At 47.8% G+C, this 13,380-nt stretch overlaps 1 protein-coding gene across 2 annotated transcripts; it reads left to right on the top strand.

Moving 5' to 3' along the window:
- Nucleotides 1–366: 366 nt before the first annotated feature.
- Nucleotides 367–4,981, top strand: EPHX3 (epoxide hydrolase 3; the record flags this gene model as incomplete). Of its 2 annotated transcripts, none has more annotated exons than XM_080935856.1 (7): nucleotides 367–750; nucleotides 905–990; nucleotides 1,209–1,366; nucleotides 1,493–1,621; nucleotides 4,244–4,347; nucleotides 4,433–4,569; nucleotides 4,663–4,981. In XM_080935856.1, the coding sequence occupies 7 exons, from the start codon at nucleotides 367–369 to the stop codon at nucleotides 4,886–4,888; spliced, it is 1,224 nt and encodes a 407-aa protein (XP_080791982.1). In that variant the 3' UTR covers nucleotides 4,889–4,981. The 2 variants fall into 2 exon arrangements, with proteins under 2 accessions (XP_080791982.1, XP_080791981.1); XM_080935855.1 differs by having other exon boundaries at nucleotides 367–754; nucleotides 888–990.
- Nucleotides 4,982–13,380: the final 8,399 nt, after the last annotated feature.

The following is a 13,380-nucleotide window of genomic DNA, read 5'->3' as shown; positions in this document are numbered from 1 at the left end:
CTGAGATTAAGGCATCGAGAGGTGCATGTGCTGCACTATTTGTGTGAACAGAAGACTACTTGTGAGAGTCAGTCCTCTCCTCCCACTGTGTGGTTTCCTGGCATCAAAATTAGGTGGCCAAGTGCTCTTACCTGCCCAGCCGTTTCTAGGTCCTGAACACCATCACCTGCTACAGGAATAATTTTAATTCCCTGTCTCTGTCTTATACTCCAACCAAGATGTTCTAGGGCTCCGCCCACTGTCCCTCCCTCCCCCACCCCGAAGTTCCTCCCCAACCGCAGAAACCTGGTCCTCGCAGGCTCCACCCCCTCATCCTTAAGTGTCTCATTCTGCGCAGGTAGTTTAGCTGACACCTTAGAGTGAGTCATGCGTGGTGGCAGTCTCTGCCCGAGTGGCGCATCTGCGGACTCAGGGAACACGGTGGAATTCCAAAACAAAGGTGGTGGGCCGCGGGCGCCAGCTCCCCCGGCTCAGTCTTCCGACCACGGCTCTGCGGTTGTTCCGGATATGCCGGAGTTTGTGGTGACGGCGCTGCTCGCACCCTCACGCCTCTCGCTGAAGCTACTGCGAGCATTTGTGATGAGCCTGGTGTACTTGGCTGCCTTGGTGGCCGCGTTTGTCTATGGTTGCGTCGCGCTCACCAATGTTTTGTGCCACCCTCGCCGGGGCTGCAGTGGCCGCCAGAGGTTGTCCGCCCCAGAGTGTCTGAGAGACCCCACACTGGGCGAGCATTGCTTTCTAACTCTCAGGGTGAGTATTCCTTGGAGGTAGATGGGGTGGATGCGGACTGAAGAAAAAAGGTGGAAAAGTCGAATCTGAATCATCCTTGGGGGCTCAAGCCCAGGGAAGAAGTTCCCTTATTTCTTTAGCCTTCAGCTCTTACTTAGATTGGGTCTTTCTGCAGAGTTCCGGCCTGCGTCTGCACTATGTATCTGCTGGATGTGGCAACGGGCCCCTCATGCTATTTCTTCATGGTTTCCCAGAGAACTGGTAAGTTTGGATTCCTGGATCCTGGTGCTCACTGGACTCGGAAAGGTAGAGTTCTATGAGGTACTTAGGAAATGGGGACCGATAGGATTGAGTAATCCTGGGATTCCACTATTTCCCTAAGTCCAGAGCAGAAAGGTGGGGCAGCCCAAGGTATCTGCTGGGTTTAGAAGGTGCATCCTGCAGAAGCTGACTAAACTCCCAACTCCCTTACCGGACAGGTTCAGCTGGCGCTACCAGCTGCGGGAGTTCCAGAGCCGTTTCCATGTAGTGGCAGTAGATATGCGTGGTTATAGTCCCTCTGATGCGCCAAAGGATGTGGATTGTTACACCATCGACTTGCTGTTGACTGACATCAAGGATATCATCCTAGGCCTTGGTATGAGTCAGTGCCCAATATCCTCGTCTCCTTAGTTTTGCTCCTTCTGGGACCCACTCCTATGCGTCTACCTCATCCCGACTATATTCATCTTACATCATTGTGTCTGTCACCTCCCACCACCAGGGTACTCCAAGTGCATTCTCGTGAGCCACGACTGGGGAGCCGCGCTTGCCTGGGATTTCTCCATCTACTTCCCATCCCTAGTGGATCGGATGATTGTGGTCAGTGGACCTCCCATGTCAGTGTTCCAAGGTGTGTTGGGATATACCTAAATGCCTGGGTATTCATCTGTGACCTGTCACCGTGTCAGGAACCCAGATAAATAATAGCACACTTATGAATAGTGTAAACTGTTTTGAGCACTTTCAGGTTGGAGGTGAGTGTAACAAAATGCCTCAGGCTGGGGATAGGGTATAGCTAAGTGGCTGCACATTTGTTTAATATACTGGAGAGCCTTGTGATCACCAGAATTGAAAAAGAGAGAAGCAGGGAAAGACCTGGGTCAGGAATGTTTCTGGTTTTGTGTTTTCTTTTATTTTAGAGTGTCTACACACATAATCAGATCTCTTGTTGCTAGAGCCTAACTCTAAGCATGACATTAATTTATGCTTCCTATATACTTTCTACACCTAGGTTGGAAAAGACTGAAAGAAATTCATACACTGATCGTAGTGATTCTGTGTGTGAAGGAACGTTTGGGGAGCTGTATACTAGCATACAGCTACTAACATCCGCACTAAGGGGCAGGGGCTGGAGGGATGGCTCAGCAGGGAAGAGCATTTGATATTCAAAGAGCCCAAGTTTGACTCCCAGTGCCAGATAGTAGCTCAGTCACCTGTAACTCCAGTTCCAAAAACTCTAAGTGTCCTAAACTGACCTCTGTGACTACCAGGCACACACGTAGTATGAATACATACATGTAGACAATAATGAACATTAATTAAAAACAAGTCTAAAAAGAAGCTAAGTATCATGGCACACACCTTTAATCCCAGTACTTGAGAGGCAGAGGCAGGTGGATGTTCATGAGTCTAAGGCTAACATGGTCTACATAGTGAGACCCTTCTTCAATACACCAAACCAAACAAAAATATGAATTAAATCTGAAAAATAAAATAAATCAATACTTGGGAAGCTGAGGAAAGAGAGTCATGAGTTAGAGATCAGCCTGGTCTATATTGTTTCCTGTCTGAAAAAAAATCACGCACTCATGCACACTCACACACATACACACACTCACACACTCACACACACACACTCATACACATGAGTATACATTGATTGAACCATCAGAGGTCAGCTGGCATATACTTTTGATCCCAGCACTTGGAAAGCAGAGATAGATCTCTGTGAGTTCAAGGCCAGTCTGGTATGCATGGTGAGTTCCAAGTTAGCCAGGGCAATACAGTGAGGCCCTGTCTCCAACAAACAAACAAACAAATAAATAATTAAATAAATAAAACCATTCAGATTTTTGGGCACTTAAATTTTATTTTTTAGATTTATTTTATTTATATGAACACACTGTTGCTGTCTCAGACATACCAGAAGAGAACATCTGATCCCATCCATTACAGATGGTTGACAGCCACCATGTGGTTGCTGAAAATTGAACTCAGGACCTCTGGAAGGGCAGTCAGTGCTCTTAACCGCTGAGCCATCTCTCCAGCCCAGGCACTTAGATTTTTTGATGAAGGTAGTGCTTGCGAGTTGCCTATAATAAACTTGCATGCAAGTCTCTATCCAGGGCTTTTGGATTGATAAAAGTGTAAGCTTCATGTTCTAGTTGAGGGAAACTGAAGCAAAGGAAATGATGTCTTTTCTTTCTTTTTCTTCTTTCTTCCACTTATTTACGTGTTTACTAATTGAGACAAGTCTCATCATGTATCCTAGCTGGCCTGGAGCTTGTTATATCTGCCAGGCTGGCCTCAGATTATAGGTAAACATCTGCTTTCTGATGTTGGGATCAAAGGCATGTGCCTCTGCCCTCAGCATTGACACCAAAGATACGAAAACCTAATAAACCAGACCACAGTAGAAGCAGGCGCTCTTTCTGGCTACCTGATGTCTCTTGTCACTTGGCCTTCGTTAGTTGGTATGAGAGCTGGGAATAATGGAATCTAGAACCTCAAGATTGCTAATCACATGTTCTATCATTGAACTACACCCCATACCTTACCTGAATAGCACTGCAAGCTTCACTGTGTTCAAAATCCATTTCCTTCTACCCTTTTCTATAGGAGCCTGGTACACAGTAGGTGTTCAATAAATGTTTATTACCTGACGCAGGGGGGGATATAACCAGGACTAACCAGGAGAAGCCTGCTGGTGCCTTCTGAGGGCACCCAGGAACTTCAGAGGGAGGTACTCACATTCTTTTTTTTTTTTTTTTTTGAGAGGTTTTTCTCTGTGCATCTCTAACTATCCTGGAACTCACTCTGTAGACCAGGCTGGCCTTAAGCTCAGAGATCTGCCTGCCTCTGCCTCCCAGGTGCTGGGATTAAAGAAGAGTTTTCTTTTGTTATGTTTATATGTACGTATCTGTACCCGTGCGTATCCTGGAAGCCAGAAGAGAGCATTAGAACCCATGGCCTAGAGTAACTGCAGGCAGTTTAGACCCAACAGAGGTGCGGGAAAGCAAACATAAGGTCTCTGCATCCACAGCAAGCACTTTTAAACACTGAGCCATCTCATCTTCCTAGCTTTGCCCTGTCCGAAGCCGTGAAGACAATGTGTCAGGGCAGCAGCTGAGTGGGGTCATGAGTTTCACAGGCAGGACGGCAGTAGTGCTCTTCGAGGACCATGTGCCCCAGCCGAGTGTGAGATGTACGACCACCTGAAACCCAGACCTCACATCCTTTATCCTCTTCCCAGAATACTCAACCCGCCACATCGGCCAGTTATTCCTGTCAAACTACATGTTCCTGTTCCAGCTTCCTTGGCTGCCAGAGAAGCTGTTGTCTCTGTCTGACTTCCAGGTGCAGTGGGGGTTAAAGTTAGGGGCTAGCAGAACGGGGCTGAGCAACCTAGGCACTGAAACCAGCCCTTCTTGTGTACACCCAGATTCTAAAATCCACATTCACTCACTACAAGAAAGGCATCCCGCGACTGAGCCCTTGTGAACTTGAAGCTTTCCTTTATCCCTTCTCACAACCTGGAGGCCTCACTGGGCCCATCAACTACTACCGGAACTTGTTCAGGTAAGGCTGCCCCAAGGAGAGAAAGTCAGGAGAGTGTCTGGAAAGGAAATGAGCGTAGTCATTCTTCTGTCTACTTGTCTGTCTCTGCCACAGGAACTTCCCTTTGGAGCCCAAGGAGCTGTCGACACCTACACTGCTACTGTGGGGGGAAAAAGACTTCACCTTGCAGCAGGGGTTGGTGGAAGCCATTGAAAGTCATTTTGTGCCAGGCCGGCTTGAAAGCCACATTTTACCAGGCAGTGGGCACTGGATTCCACAGAGCCATCCTCAGGAGATGCATCAGTACATGTGGGCCTTTTTGCAAGACCTGATGGGTTAGAAACTCTTGTTCAGCACCTAGCAGGTATGTGATATGTTGGAGCACATATCCCCTGTTTTTGTGTACCTGGGAGTCCATGCAGTGTGTGCATACAGGGTGGACTCCCACATCGCCTGGAGCAAATGACTCCATGTTGCACACAGAAGCATCTGTGGGTATCTTGTCTCACACGTAGCATGGATGTTTGCCATGTGTGAGCAGCCACTTTGACGCTGGTCGCTAGGTATACCTCTCTCCTTGGTGGAGCTAGATGCTGGGACTGTCCGGTTCCTTATCAAAGCCTCTGTGAACCATAAATTCTAACCTTTCTGTCTTGTTTTCTACTCCCAGTCTGAAGTTTAAGTCTTCCTCAATATTGCATCCAGTATATTTCTAACACACAAGGCTACTTCAGCTGAAATGTTAATGAGTTTAAATGAACCACTATGAAAAACATGGTTTCTCTGGAGCCGGGAAGATAGATGGCTTAGTGATTAAAAGCATTTGTTGCTCTTGTAGAGGATATGAGTTCTAATCTCAGCACCATCCATAAATCCACGTTCAGAGAAGCTGACACCCTCTTCTGGTAACCCTGAGCAATAGGCATGCATACAGTGTACTCCTACGTATAAAGAAACTCAGTAAAGTATTTTTGCGTGTGTTTGAAGACAGGGTTTCTCTGTGTAGCCCTGGCCATCCAGGAACTTAGAGATCTGCCTGCCTCTGCTTCCCAAGTGCTGGAATTAAAGGTGTGCAACACCACCACATAGTAAGAAATAAATTAAAAAAAAATACAGTGTCTTGGTCACAATCGCTGTGCATTAACTGCTAAATCATGCAAGCGCAGGAAGTTGCAACAGACAGTCAGGGAAGGTATTACTGGCTGAAGAAAGATGGTTCGGCAGGTGAAGGCACTTTGCCACCAAACCTGTCATTTGCAGTTCAAGTGTATGCGCCTCTCATGCACATACAACATAAATAGATCTTTTTTTTTAAACAAAGGGGGCACTTGTTGGTCACAATGGTACACCTCTGTCATCTCGACACTTGAAAAGCTGAGACGGGACACTGTTGAGTTCAAGGCCACCCTGGGACACACAGCAGTACCACGCCTTCTCCCTGATGCTGTGGAGCTGTGAGGAAGTGGAAGCTTGGGTATATTCAAGATGCAGCCTTGCCTGTGATCTGCCACCATGGCATTGCGGATAACTGCTTTAAAAGTGCTGAAGACCTCCCTCATCCACGTTGACCTAGTACCAAGCGCACCTCTGTGTGCTTGTATCCAACTGTGAGTGCAGACATTCTGTGTTGAGCACCAAACCAACCTAATTAAGGTTGGTAGAAACAAGAAACTAGGGGAATGGGTAGGCCTCAAAACTGAGGCAGAGGAGAAAACAGGGAAAGTAGCTAATTGCACTTTGTTAGTGGTTAAGAACTATAGCAAAGAGTCTGATGTCATTGAAGAATGCTTTAAATGCAAAATAATAATAATAATAATAATAATAATAATAATAATAATAATAATAATTTTTGGCTCATTTTCTCAAAAAAAAAAAAAAAGATGTCAAAGCGTGAACTGCCTTTCTGCTGCCTTCTAATCACCTCACAAAGTAAGGATCCTCACAGGAAACAGCTGATTGAGCCCACTCCTCTTAAGCCAAACTCAGGGCAGCTCCCAATGAGCCCCGTCTCTATCATAACCAAATTCAAATCAGGTTAAATTCTCGCTTCTCAATGTGCCTCAGATCCCCAGAGAAACAGCTCTGAGTTCTGTGTGAAAGCTGGGCATGCTAGAATCAGTCCAAGAAAGGGCCACCTTCCTGAATGGACATCTGGGGTCAGGTAAAATGGCTCAGCAGGTAAAGGCACTTGCCACTAAGTCTGAGGCTCACATGACAGAAGGTCAGAACTGACTCCCACAACTTGTTCTCTGACCTCCACATGTGCACACACACACACACACACACACACACACACATATGTATACACACACATGTTCTATATATGAATAAATGGGGACCAATGGAATCTGAGGTCATCAGCCTCCAGCTTTTAGAATATTTTGCTTCAAATAAGCCATTTTTTTCCTACCTAGTAGCCCAGGCTGGTGTTGAACTGGAAACTTTCTTGCCAAAGCTCCTAAGTGCTGGAGTCACAGGCTTGTGTGAACATATCTGGCTTAGCCAAGCTTCTGCTGAGTGCTAAAGGCCTGCGGACTCAGCATCCCAGTGAGAGGGTTACAAATGGACAGCGAAAGTTAGACGTGGTGGATGCTGCCAGATTGTAAGGCCAGGGCAGTGGAGGCTGTGGCCAAATGATCACAGGTTTGAGGCCAGCCTGAGCTATATAGCAAGAATGAAGCTAACTTAGGCTACCATGCGAGACCTAGTCTTAGAAAACCAGAACAACATTTACAAAACAGGCGTGAGGTGGACCACCAGCTCCTGACTGGTCATAATAGTCATAGTAATTTGATTGTCTAGTCTTTTACAATTAATTGATTAACTGATATATTTGTTCCGAGACAGGGTCTCACTAAGCCTAGAATTCGCTATGTAGACCAGGCTGACCTGGAACTCACAGAGATTCAGTTGCCTCTGGCTCACCTGTACCGGAGACTAAAGGCATACACTACTGTGCCTGGCTGTTCGTTGTGATGTTGTTTTTTATTTTTATTTATTTATTTTGAGACAGGATCTCACTATGTAACCCTGACTGGCCTCAAACATACAGAGACCTTCTTGTCACTTCCTCCTGAGTATTGGAATTAAAGACACAGGCCACCATGCCTAACTTATTTTGAGCGTGTATGAGTATTTGTATGCATGCATGCCTGGTGTGCACGGAGCCCTGAAGAGGACATTTAGGTCCCTTGGAACTGGAGTGACAGATGGTTGTGAGCCTTTGTGTGTGTGCTGGAATTTAAGGTCCTATGTGAGAGCAGGAAGTGCTCCTAAGAGCTGGGGTTACAGCCGTGTGAAACCATTAACTTGGTGTTTTCTATGTGTAGCAATCGCCTATCTCACCGGCAAGAAAGACGCGCCACAACAGGATCCTTCTACAGGCGTTTATTGCGGGTTTGATTGCAGTGGCGAAAGACCCCGAGCCCAGAAACCAATCTTCCTTATATATGCTTAGGAGGAATGTGTTGTTACCTGATTGGTGCATTCTGTGCGCCCTAATTAGCATACTCGGAACTAGAGAATGAGTCAGCATGAGTCAGCAAGACAGGCATATGTGCATGTGCACTTAGGCTGTTTCTCAAAACTGGCCAACCTCCCTTGGGGCTGGGCGCCATCTTGTAATGGTGAATGCGGTGGCTTCCCACACTATGTAGCTCTGGCTGTCCTGGACCTCACTCTGTAGGTCCTCCTGTCCCTGCCTCCCGGGTACTGGGACTAAGGCTCTAGTCACCACTGCCCAGCCCATTTTACATTTTAAAAATTCCTCTGTGGGCCCTGGGGATTGAACTCAGCCTGTCAATATTGGCACCAAGCACCTTTACCCACTGAGCCCTCTCACTGGCCCTCTCTCCTTTAAAAATATGATTTATTTATTTGTGTGTGTGTGTGTGTGTGTGTGTGTGTGCAGGGGGTGTTGTACAGATGGGATGTCAGAGGACAGTTTGCAAGATTTGGTTCTTTTGTCGACCATGTTGTCCTGGGACCAGAACGTAGATCATCAGGATTGGTGACAGGTACTTTTGGCCAATGAACCATCTCACCTACTCTCTTTTTGTTTCTTCAATTACATTCATCTATCTATCTATCTATCTATCTATCTATCTATCTATCTATCTATCTATCCTGTGTGCTCCTTGTTGTGAAGTCAGAAGACAGCTTGCAAAAGTTCTCTCCCTCTACTATGTGTATCCCAGCAGCCAAACTTAAGTCAGACCTGGCAGCCAGCACCTTTGCCAGATGAACCGTTTTGCTGGTCTCTGTGACTCTGATTTTTGCACATTCCCTAGGAACAGAACCACCTGTACCGTGAGAACTTGGGAGACCTTCTATTTTGGAAATGAGCCTGCCTAGCCTCTGATGGTCTGGGAGCAATGACTGGCCTTCCCATGCCTGGAGCTCACCCCCTCTGTGCTGGCCTTCACGCTCTGCCCTCTTTGTTCCCAAGGAGACATGCATTTTACTCAGCAAACTGCCATCAGCCATTTTTGTAGGTTCTGGGGATAGAATGTGAGTCGGTGGGCCATCTTGGAATTCTGGAGTTCACAGAGCAAAAGGGAATAGAAGGTTCTGTCAGTGATAAAACTCAGATAAGCCTCCCTGAGGAGCCACAGTCCTCATGGGGGAGGGGAGGGACGCGCTTTTCCCAGGAGTCTGGAAACCGCCACTAGGAAAGTCCGAGGAGAGAACGCGCTGCAGGCCCTGAAATAACGGGAAAGCCAGTCACTGCTCCCAGACCATCAGAGGCCGCAAGCAGACTGATTGTCAAAGAGAGCCGGGCGATTTGTTTAGCAGAGGAGAGACATGGCTTGCATTTTGAAGAGCTGCCTGTGGCGGCTGGACCGTTCATGCAAGAATGCTCGCAGGGAGACTGGAAAGGACTTTCTCAGACTGCAGGGGGCGGGGAACAGGGAAGGGGGACAGAGGACAGGGACTGAAGGGGGGTGGACACAACCCCTAGGGCCGGGCCTACACACACTATAGGCTCTTTCTTCCTGTAGGTCAGGAGGAGGGGCTCTTAGATCCTAAAGTGGAGGTCTCAGGAGAAAAAAAAAATCTGTAGGCCGGTTGAGGACCAATACCAGGGTGGCGGGTCCACCCGTGGTTGCTAGGGTGACGGGAGAAGGGTTGATGGTTGACCAGAACGAGATAGCGGTTGTCTGGGTGACTAGAGAGGCCCAGGCAAAGGCTGACCACAGGCTTGGACAGTTGCTGGGACGGTTGCCAGAGTAACCAGAAGGCTCTGCCTTCCGTTCCTTCATCTACCCGCCCCCCCCACTCCCGGCGCAAAGTGGGTAGAACAAGGGAAAGGGAGCAGGCACAAGAAGGGTCTTCTGAAGGACGGATAATAGTCCTTGGGCAGAGTCCTCTGGCCAACAGCGGCCTTCCCTAGCCTGAGCTAATCAATGGGGAAGTGAATTTGTTCTCACCCAGGGACCTGGAGTATACATCACTTTGGGCCAGAGTGGAGGGCTGGGTTCTCTAACCCTTGCCTCCAGCACACTTTCCATCATTCATTCATTCACCCAACAGTTCATCAGTTCCTGTCATACTAGTCCCATCGGCCCAGCTCCAGAGAAAGGGCAGAGAAGACAAGCTCAACTGAGACAAAGACAGGGCAAGAATGTAGTCAGGTCCCAGTAGAGTAAGTAACTGGGCAGGGACAATGGCCTGGTAGGAGGAGGAAAAGGAACTCTGCCTGGAAGAGACTGTCACAGAGTTGAACTGTGAAGAAAAAAAATGTGTTCCACCCCAGGGAGCCTCTCACCCACGCTGATTTATCATTTCCTTGAGACCAGAGACCACTGAGTGCTAAGACAACATGTGGTTGTAAAGGACTCTCAAATACCAGCAGGGGAGGGGCCTGGATAAATCTGTCCATGGAACATTATTTGGAGGCTTATAATGGGGCTTAAATGTGGTAGGGGCAGAGACAGAGAGAGGGCAGGTTAAAGGCATGTAGGATCCGAGAGGTTTGAACTTGGAACAGAGATCTAGAGACGTCTCACAGGTTCAAGGGCAGAGATGGCCTTAGCAGGCACTGGGAGTGGAGCAAGGGGTGGAATACTGAAGCTGAGGCCTCTCTCCACAGGAAAGAAGGCCCAGCATCTAGAAGAAGCCGGTCAGGCTGGTGCACGCATTTTCAATCCCCAGCCATGGAAATAGGGCCAGGGCATCAAAAGAAGCCTGATACTGTGATTTCTAAAGATGCTGAGCTGTCGGGAGTGAGGATCAAGCCTGCAGACTCCTGTAGAACTCAGAAAGCTAAGCTTTTCCCAACATTGAGAAGGAAAAAACTTGGAAGGCTAGACAGACCCTTTCTGAGGGAATTTAACCAGCGGTGGCCAGAGGTCTAGGGACCTTTTGGAACCTAGTGGGTAGGCATAGGATGGAGGCAAGCATCGGGAGCTTCTGCCTAGACGTGGGAAAGAAAGGATGTCTGTCGAGCCTAGAGATGGGGTTATGGGCAAAGGCTTTTTTGGTTAAGGGTCACAGCAGCTGAAGTGACTTCATGGGGAAGGACCAAAGAACCAGTGCCGTTCTCTCTTCCAAAGTCATCCGTCTGTCTGTGCTTCCATCTGTCCAGCCCCACTGAAAGCATACTCGAGGCAAGGAAAGAAAGGGGCTGTGCTAGGAGGAGCTAGGGCAAGCCACTGAAAGACAAGCAAGGCTGTGTAAGGGGAGATTCAGCCTGTGGCCAGGAAGGAGGGAAGAATTTATTGTCCTGCCTCTTCTTGTTTGTTTTCATTATGTGTATGTGTGTGTGCCAAGCCACCATCTTGTCACTCTCTCACTTTTAGTTTTCATTTATTTATTTTGTTTATTGGGATGGGGGTCTATCTATGTAGCTAGCCCAGAGTACTCTTGAATTTTCTATGTAGCTTATCCTAGACTCGGAAGTACAGTCTTAGCTTCCCAAACTCGGATCACAAGCATACGTACAATGCCCGGCTGCTTTAGCTAGGCTTTTGGTTTTTGTTTGTTTGTTTTTTGTATTTTGAGACAAGGTTTCTGTGTGTAGTCTTAGCTGTCTCCAACTCCCTCTGTAGACCAGGCTGGCCTTGAACTCAGAGATCTGCCTACTTTTGCTTTTGCCTCCTGAGTGCCGGGCTTAAAGGTGTCCTCCACAATGGCCTGGTTCTTCTAGGTTTTCTAAAGACTAAATATTTACTTTATTTATATGTATGTCCGAATTTATGTGCGGCTGTGTCAGTTTATGTGAACTTTGTATGTGCAGGCTTTTAAGAACTGTGTCTTTTAGAGGCTGAATTGGTATCTCAGTTGTTAAGATCATGTATTGCTCTTTCAGAGGAACTGAGTTTGATTCCCAGCACCTCTATCAGGGGCCTCACAAAATACCTCTAACTCCAGCTCCAGAGAACCCGACACCCTCTTCTGGGTCTGTGGGCACCTGCAGACACATGTGCATAAACCTGTGTGAGTATGCATACAAACACATACACACATAATTAAAAATAAATGTTTTAAATGTATCTCTTAAACTTTCTACAGTGCTAGCCAAGCATCACACAGCTCCTCCAGTGAGCTACATACACCTGAGCCCAGGGAAGCAACCTCCCTTCTCTAAAGCAAGAGGAAAGGGTGGAAGGGCACACGTGCTTAGAAGAAGTAGGGGTGACACTCTCTTTCTTTGCCAGAACTGCTTCAGCAGTAGTTTAGCTAAACTGAAATGAGGTTCCCCTTCTCCACTTCCCTTTCCACCCCATCTCCTCCCTCCAAAAGCCCTACCCGCCACCATTTCTTCTGACTGAATGGGGTATCTGAATCCAAACAAGGGGCTCTCAGGGAATGGGCTGGTCCTGGTGGTGTGTACATTTCAAGTCATTCATTTAACAGTTACTAGGACTGGGGGTGGGGTAGCTCAGTAGTAAGCACTTGCCAAGTGTACGTGTAGCCTTAGGTTTGAGCTCTAGCATGCAGCTACATAAGACAATAATTTTACCTCATGTGCACCAGACTATATACTAGTCAGCAGGACCACATGGAAGATCCCACAGTCTGATGGGGGATCCACACATGGAAGATCCCACAGTCTGATGGGGGATCTACACAGGATCACATGGAAGATCCCACAGTCTGATGGGGGACCCACGCAGGACCACATGAAAGATCCCACAGTCTGATGGGGGACCCACACAGGACCATATGGAAGATCCCACAGTCTGATGGGGGACCCACACAGGATCACATGGAAGATCCCATAGTCTGATGGGGGACCCACACAGGATCATATGGAAGATCCCACAGTCTGATGGGGAACCCACACAGGATCACATGGAAGATCCCATAGTCTGATGGGGGATCCACACATGGGAGATCCCATAGTCTGATGGGGGACCCATGCAGGATCACATGGAAGATCCCACAGTCTGATGGGGAACCCACACAGGACCATATGGAAGATCCCACAGTCTGATGGGGGACCCACACAGGACCACATGGAAGATCCCACAGTCTGATGGGAGACCCATGCAGGATTACATGGAAGATCTGGCACTCCGGGGAGAAGACCATGGCAGCTTGGGGTTGGGTGTCTCCTAAGGGACAAGAAAATGGGATATTTTTCCAGAATGATCTGTTCACAAGGTCATCTGATCATCTTCTCTAAACTCAGACTCTCCCACTGTACTTGCTCTAGAATGATCCCTTGGAACAACCTTCTAGTTCCCCTGACCTCTAGCTCTACCCAGAGCCCCTGCTTCCCACTTCCTAGTTCCACAAGAAGTGACTATTTACTGTTCCCCTGCCTGGGACATCCTTCCCCAGGCTGCAAGCCCTTTGGTGACTCCCCACCACACCATCTCCCCCTTT

Source organism: Micromys minutus, assembly GCF_963924665.1.
Source record: "Micromys minutus genome assembly, chromosome: 22".
Lineage (NCBI taxonomy): Eukaryota > Metazoa > Chordata > Mammalia > Rodentia > Muridae > Micromys > Micromys minutus.
The sequence above is the reverse complement of the archived record's forward strand: the minus strand, read 5'-3'. Positions and strand labels throughout refer to the sequence as shown.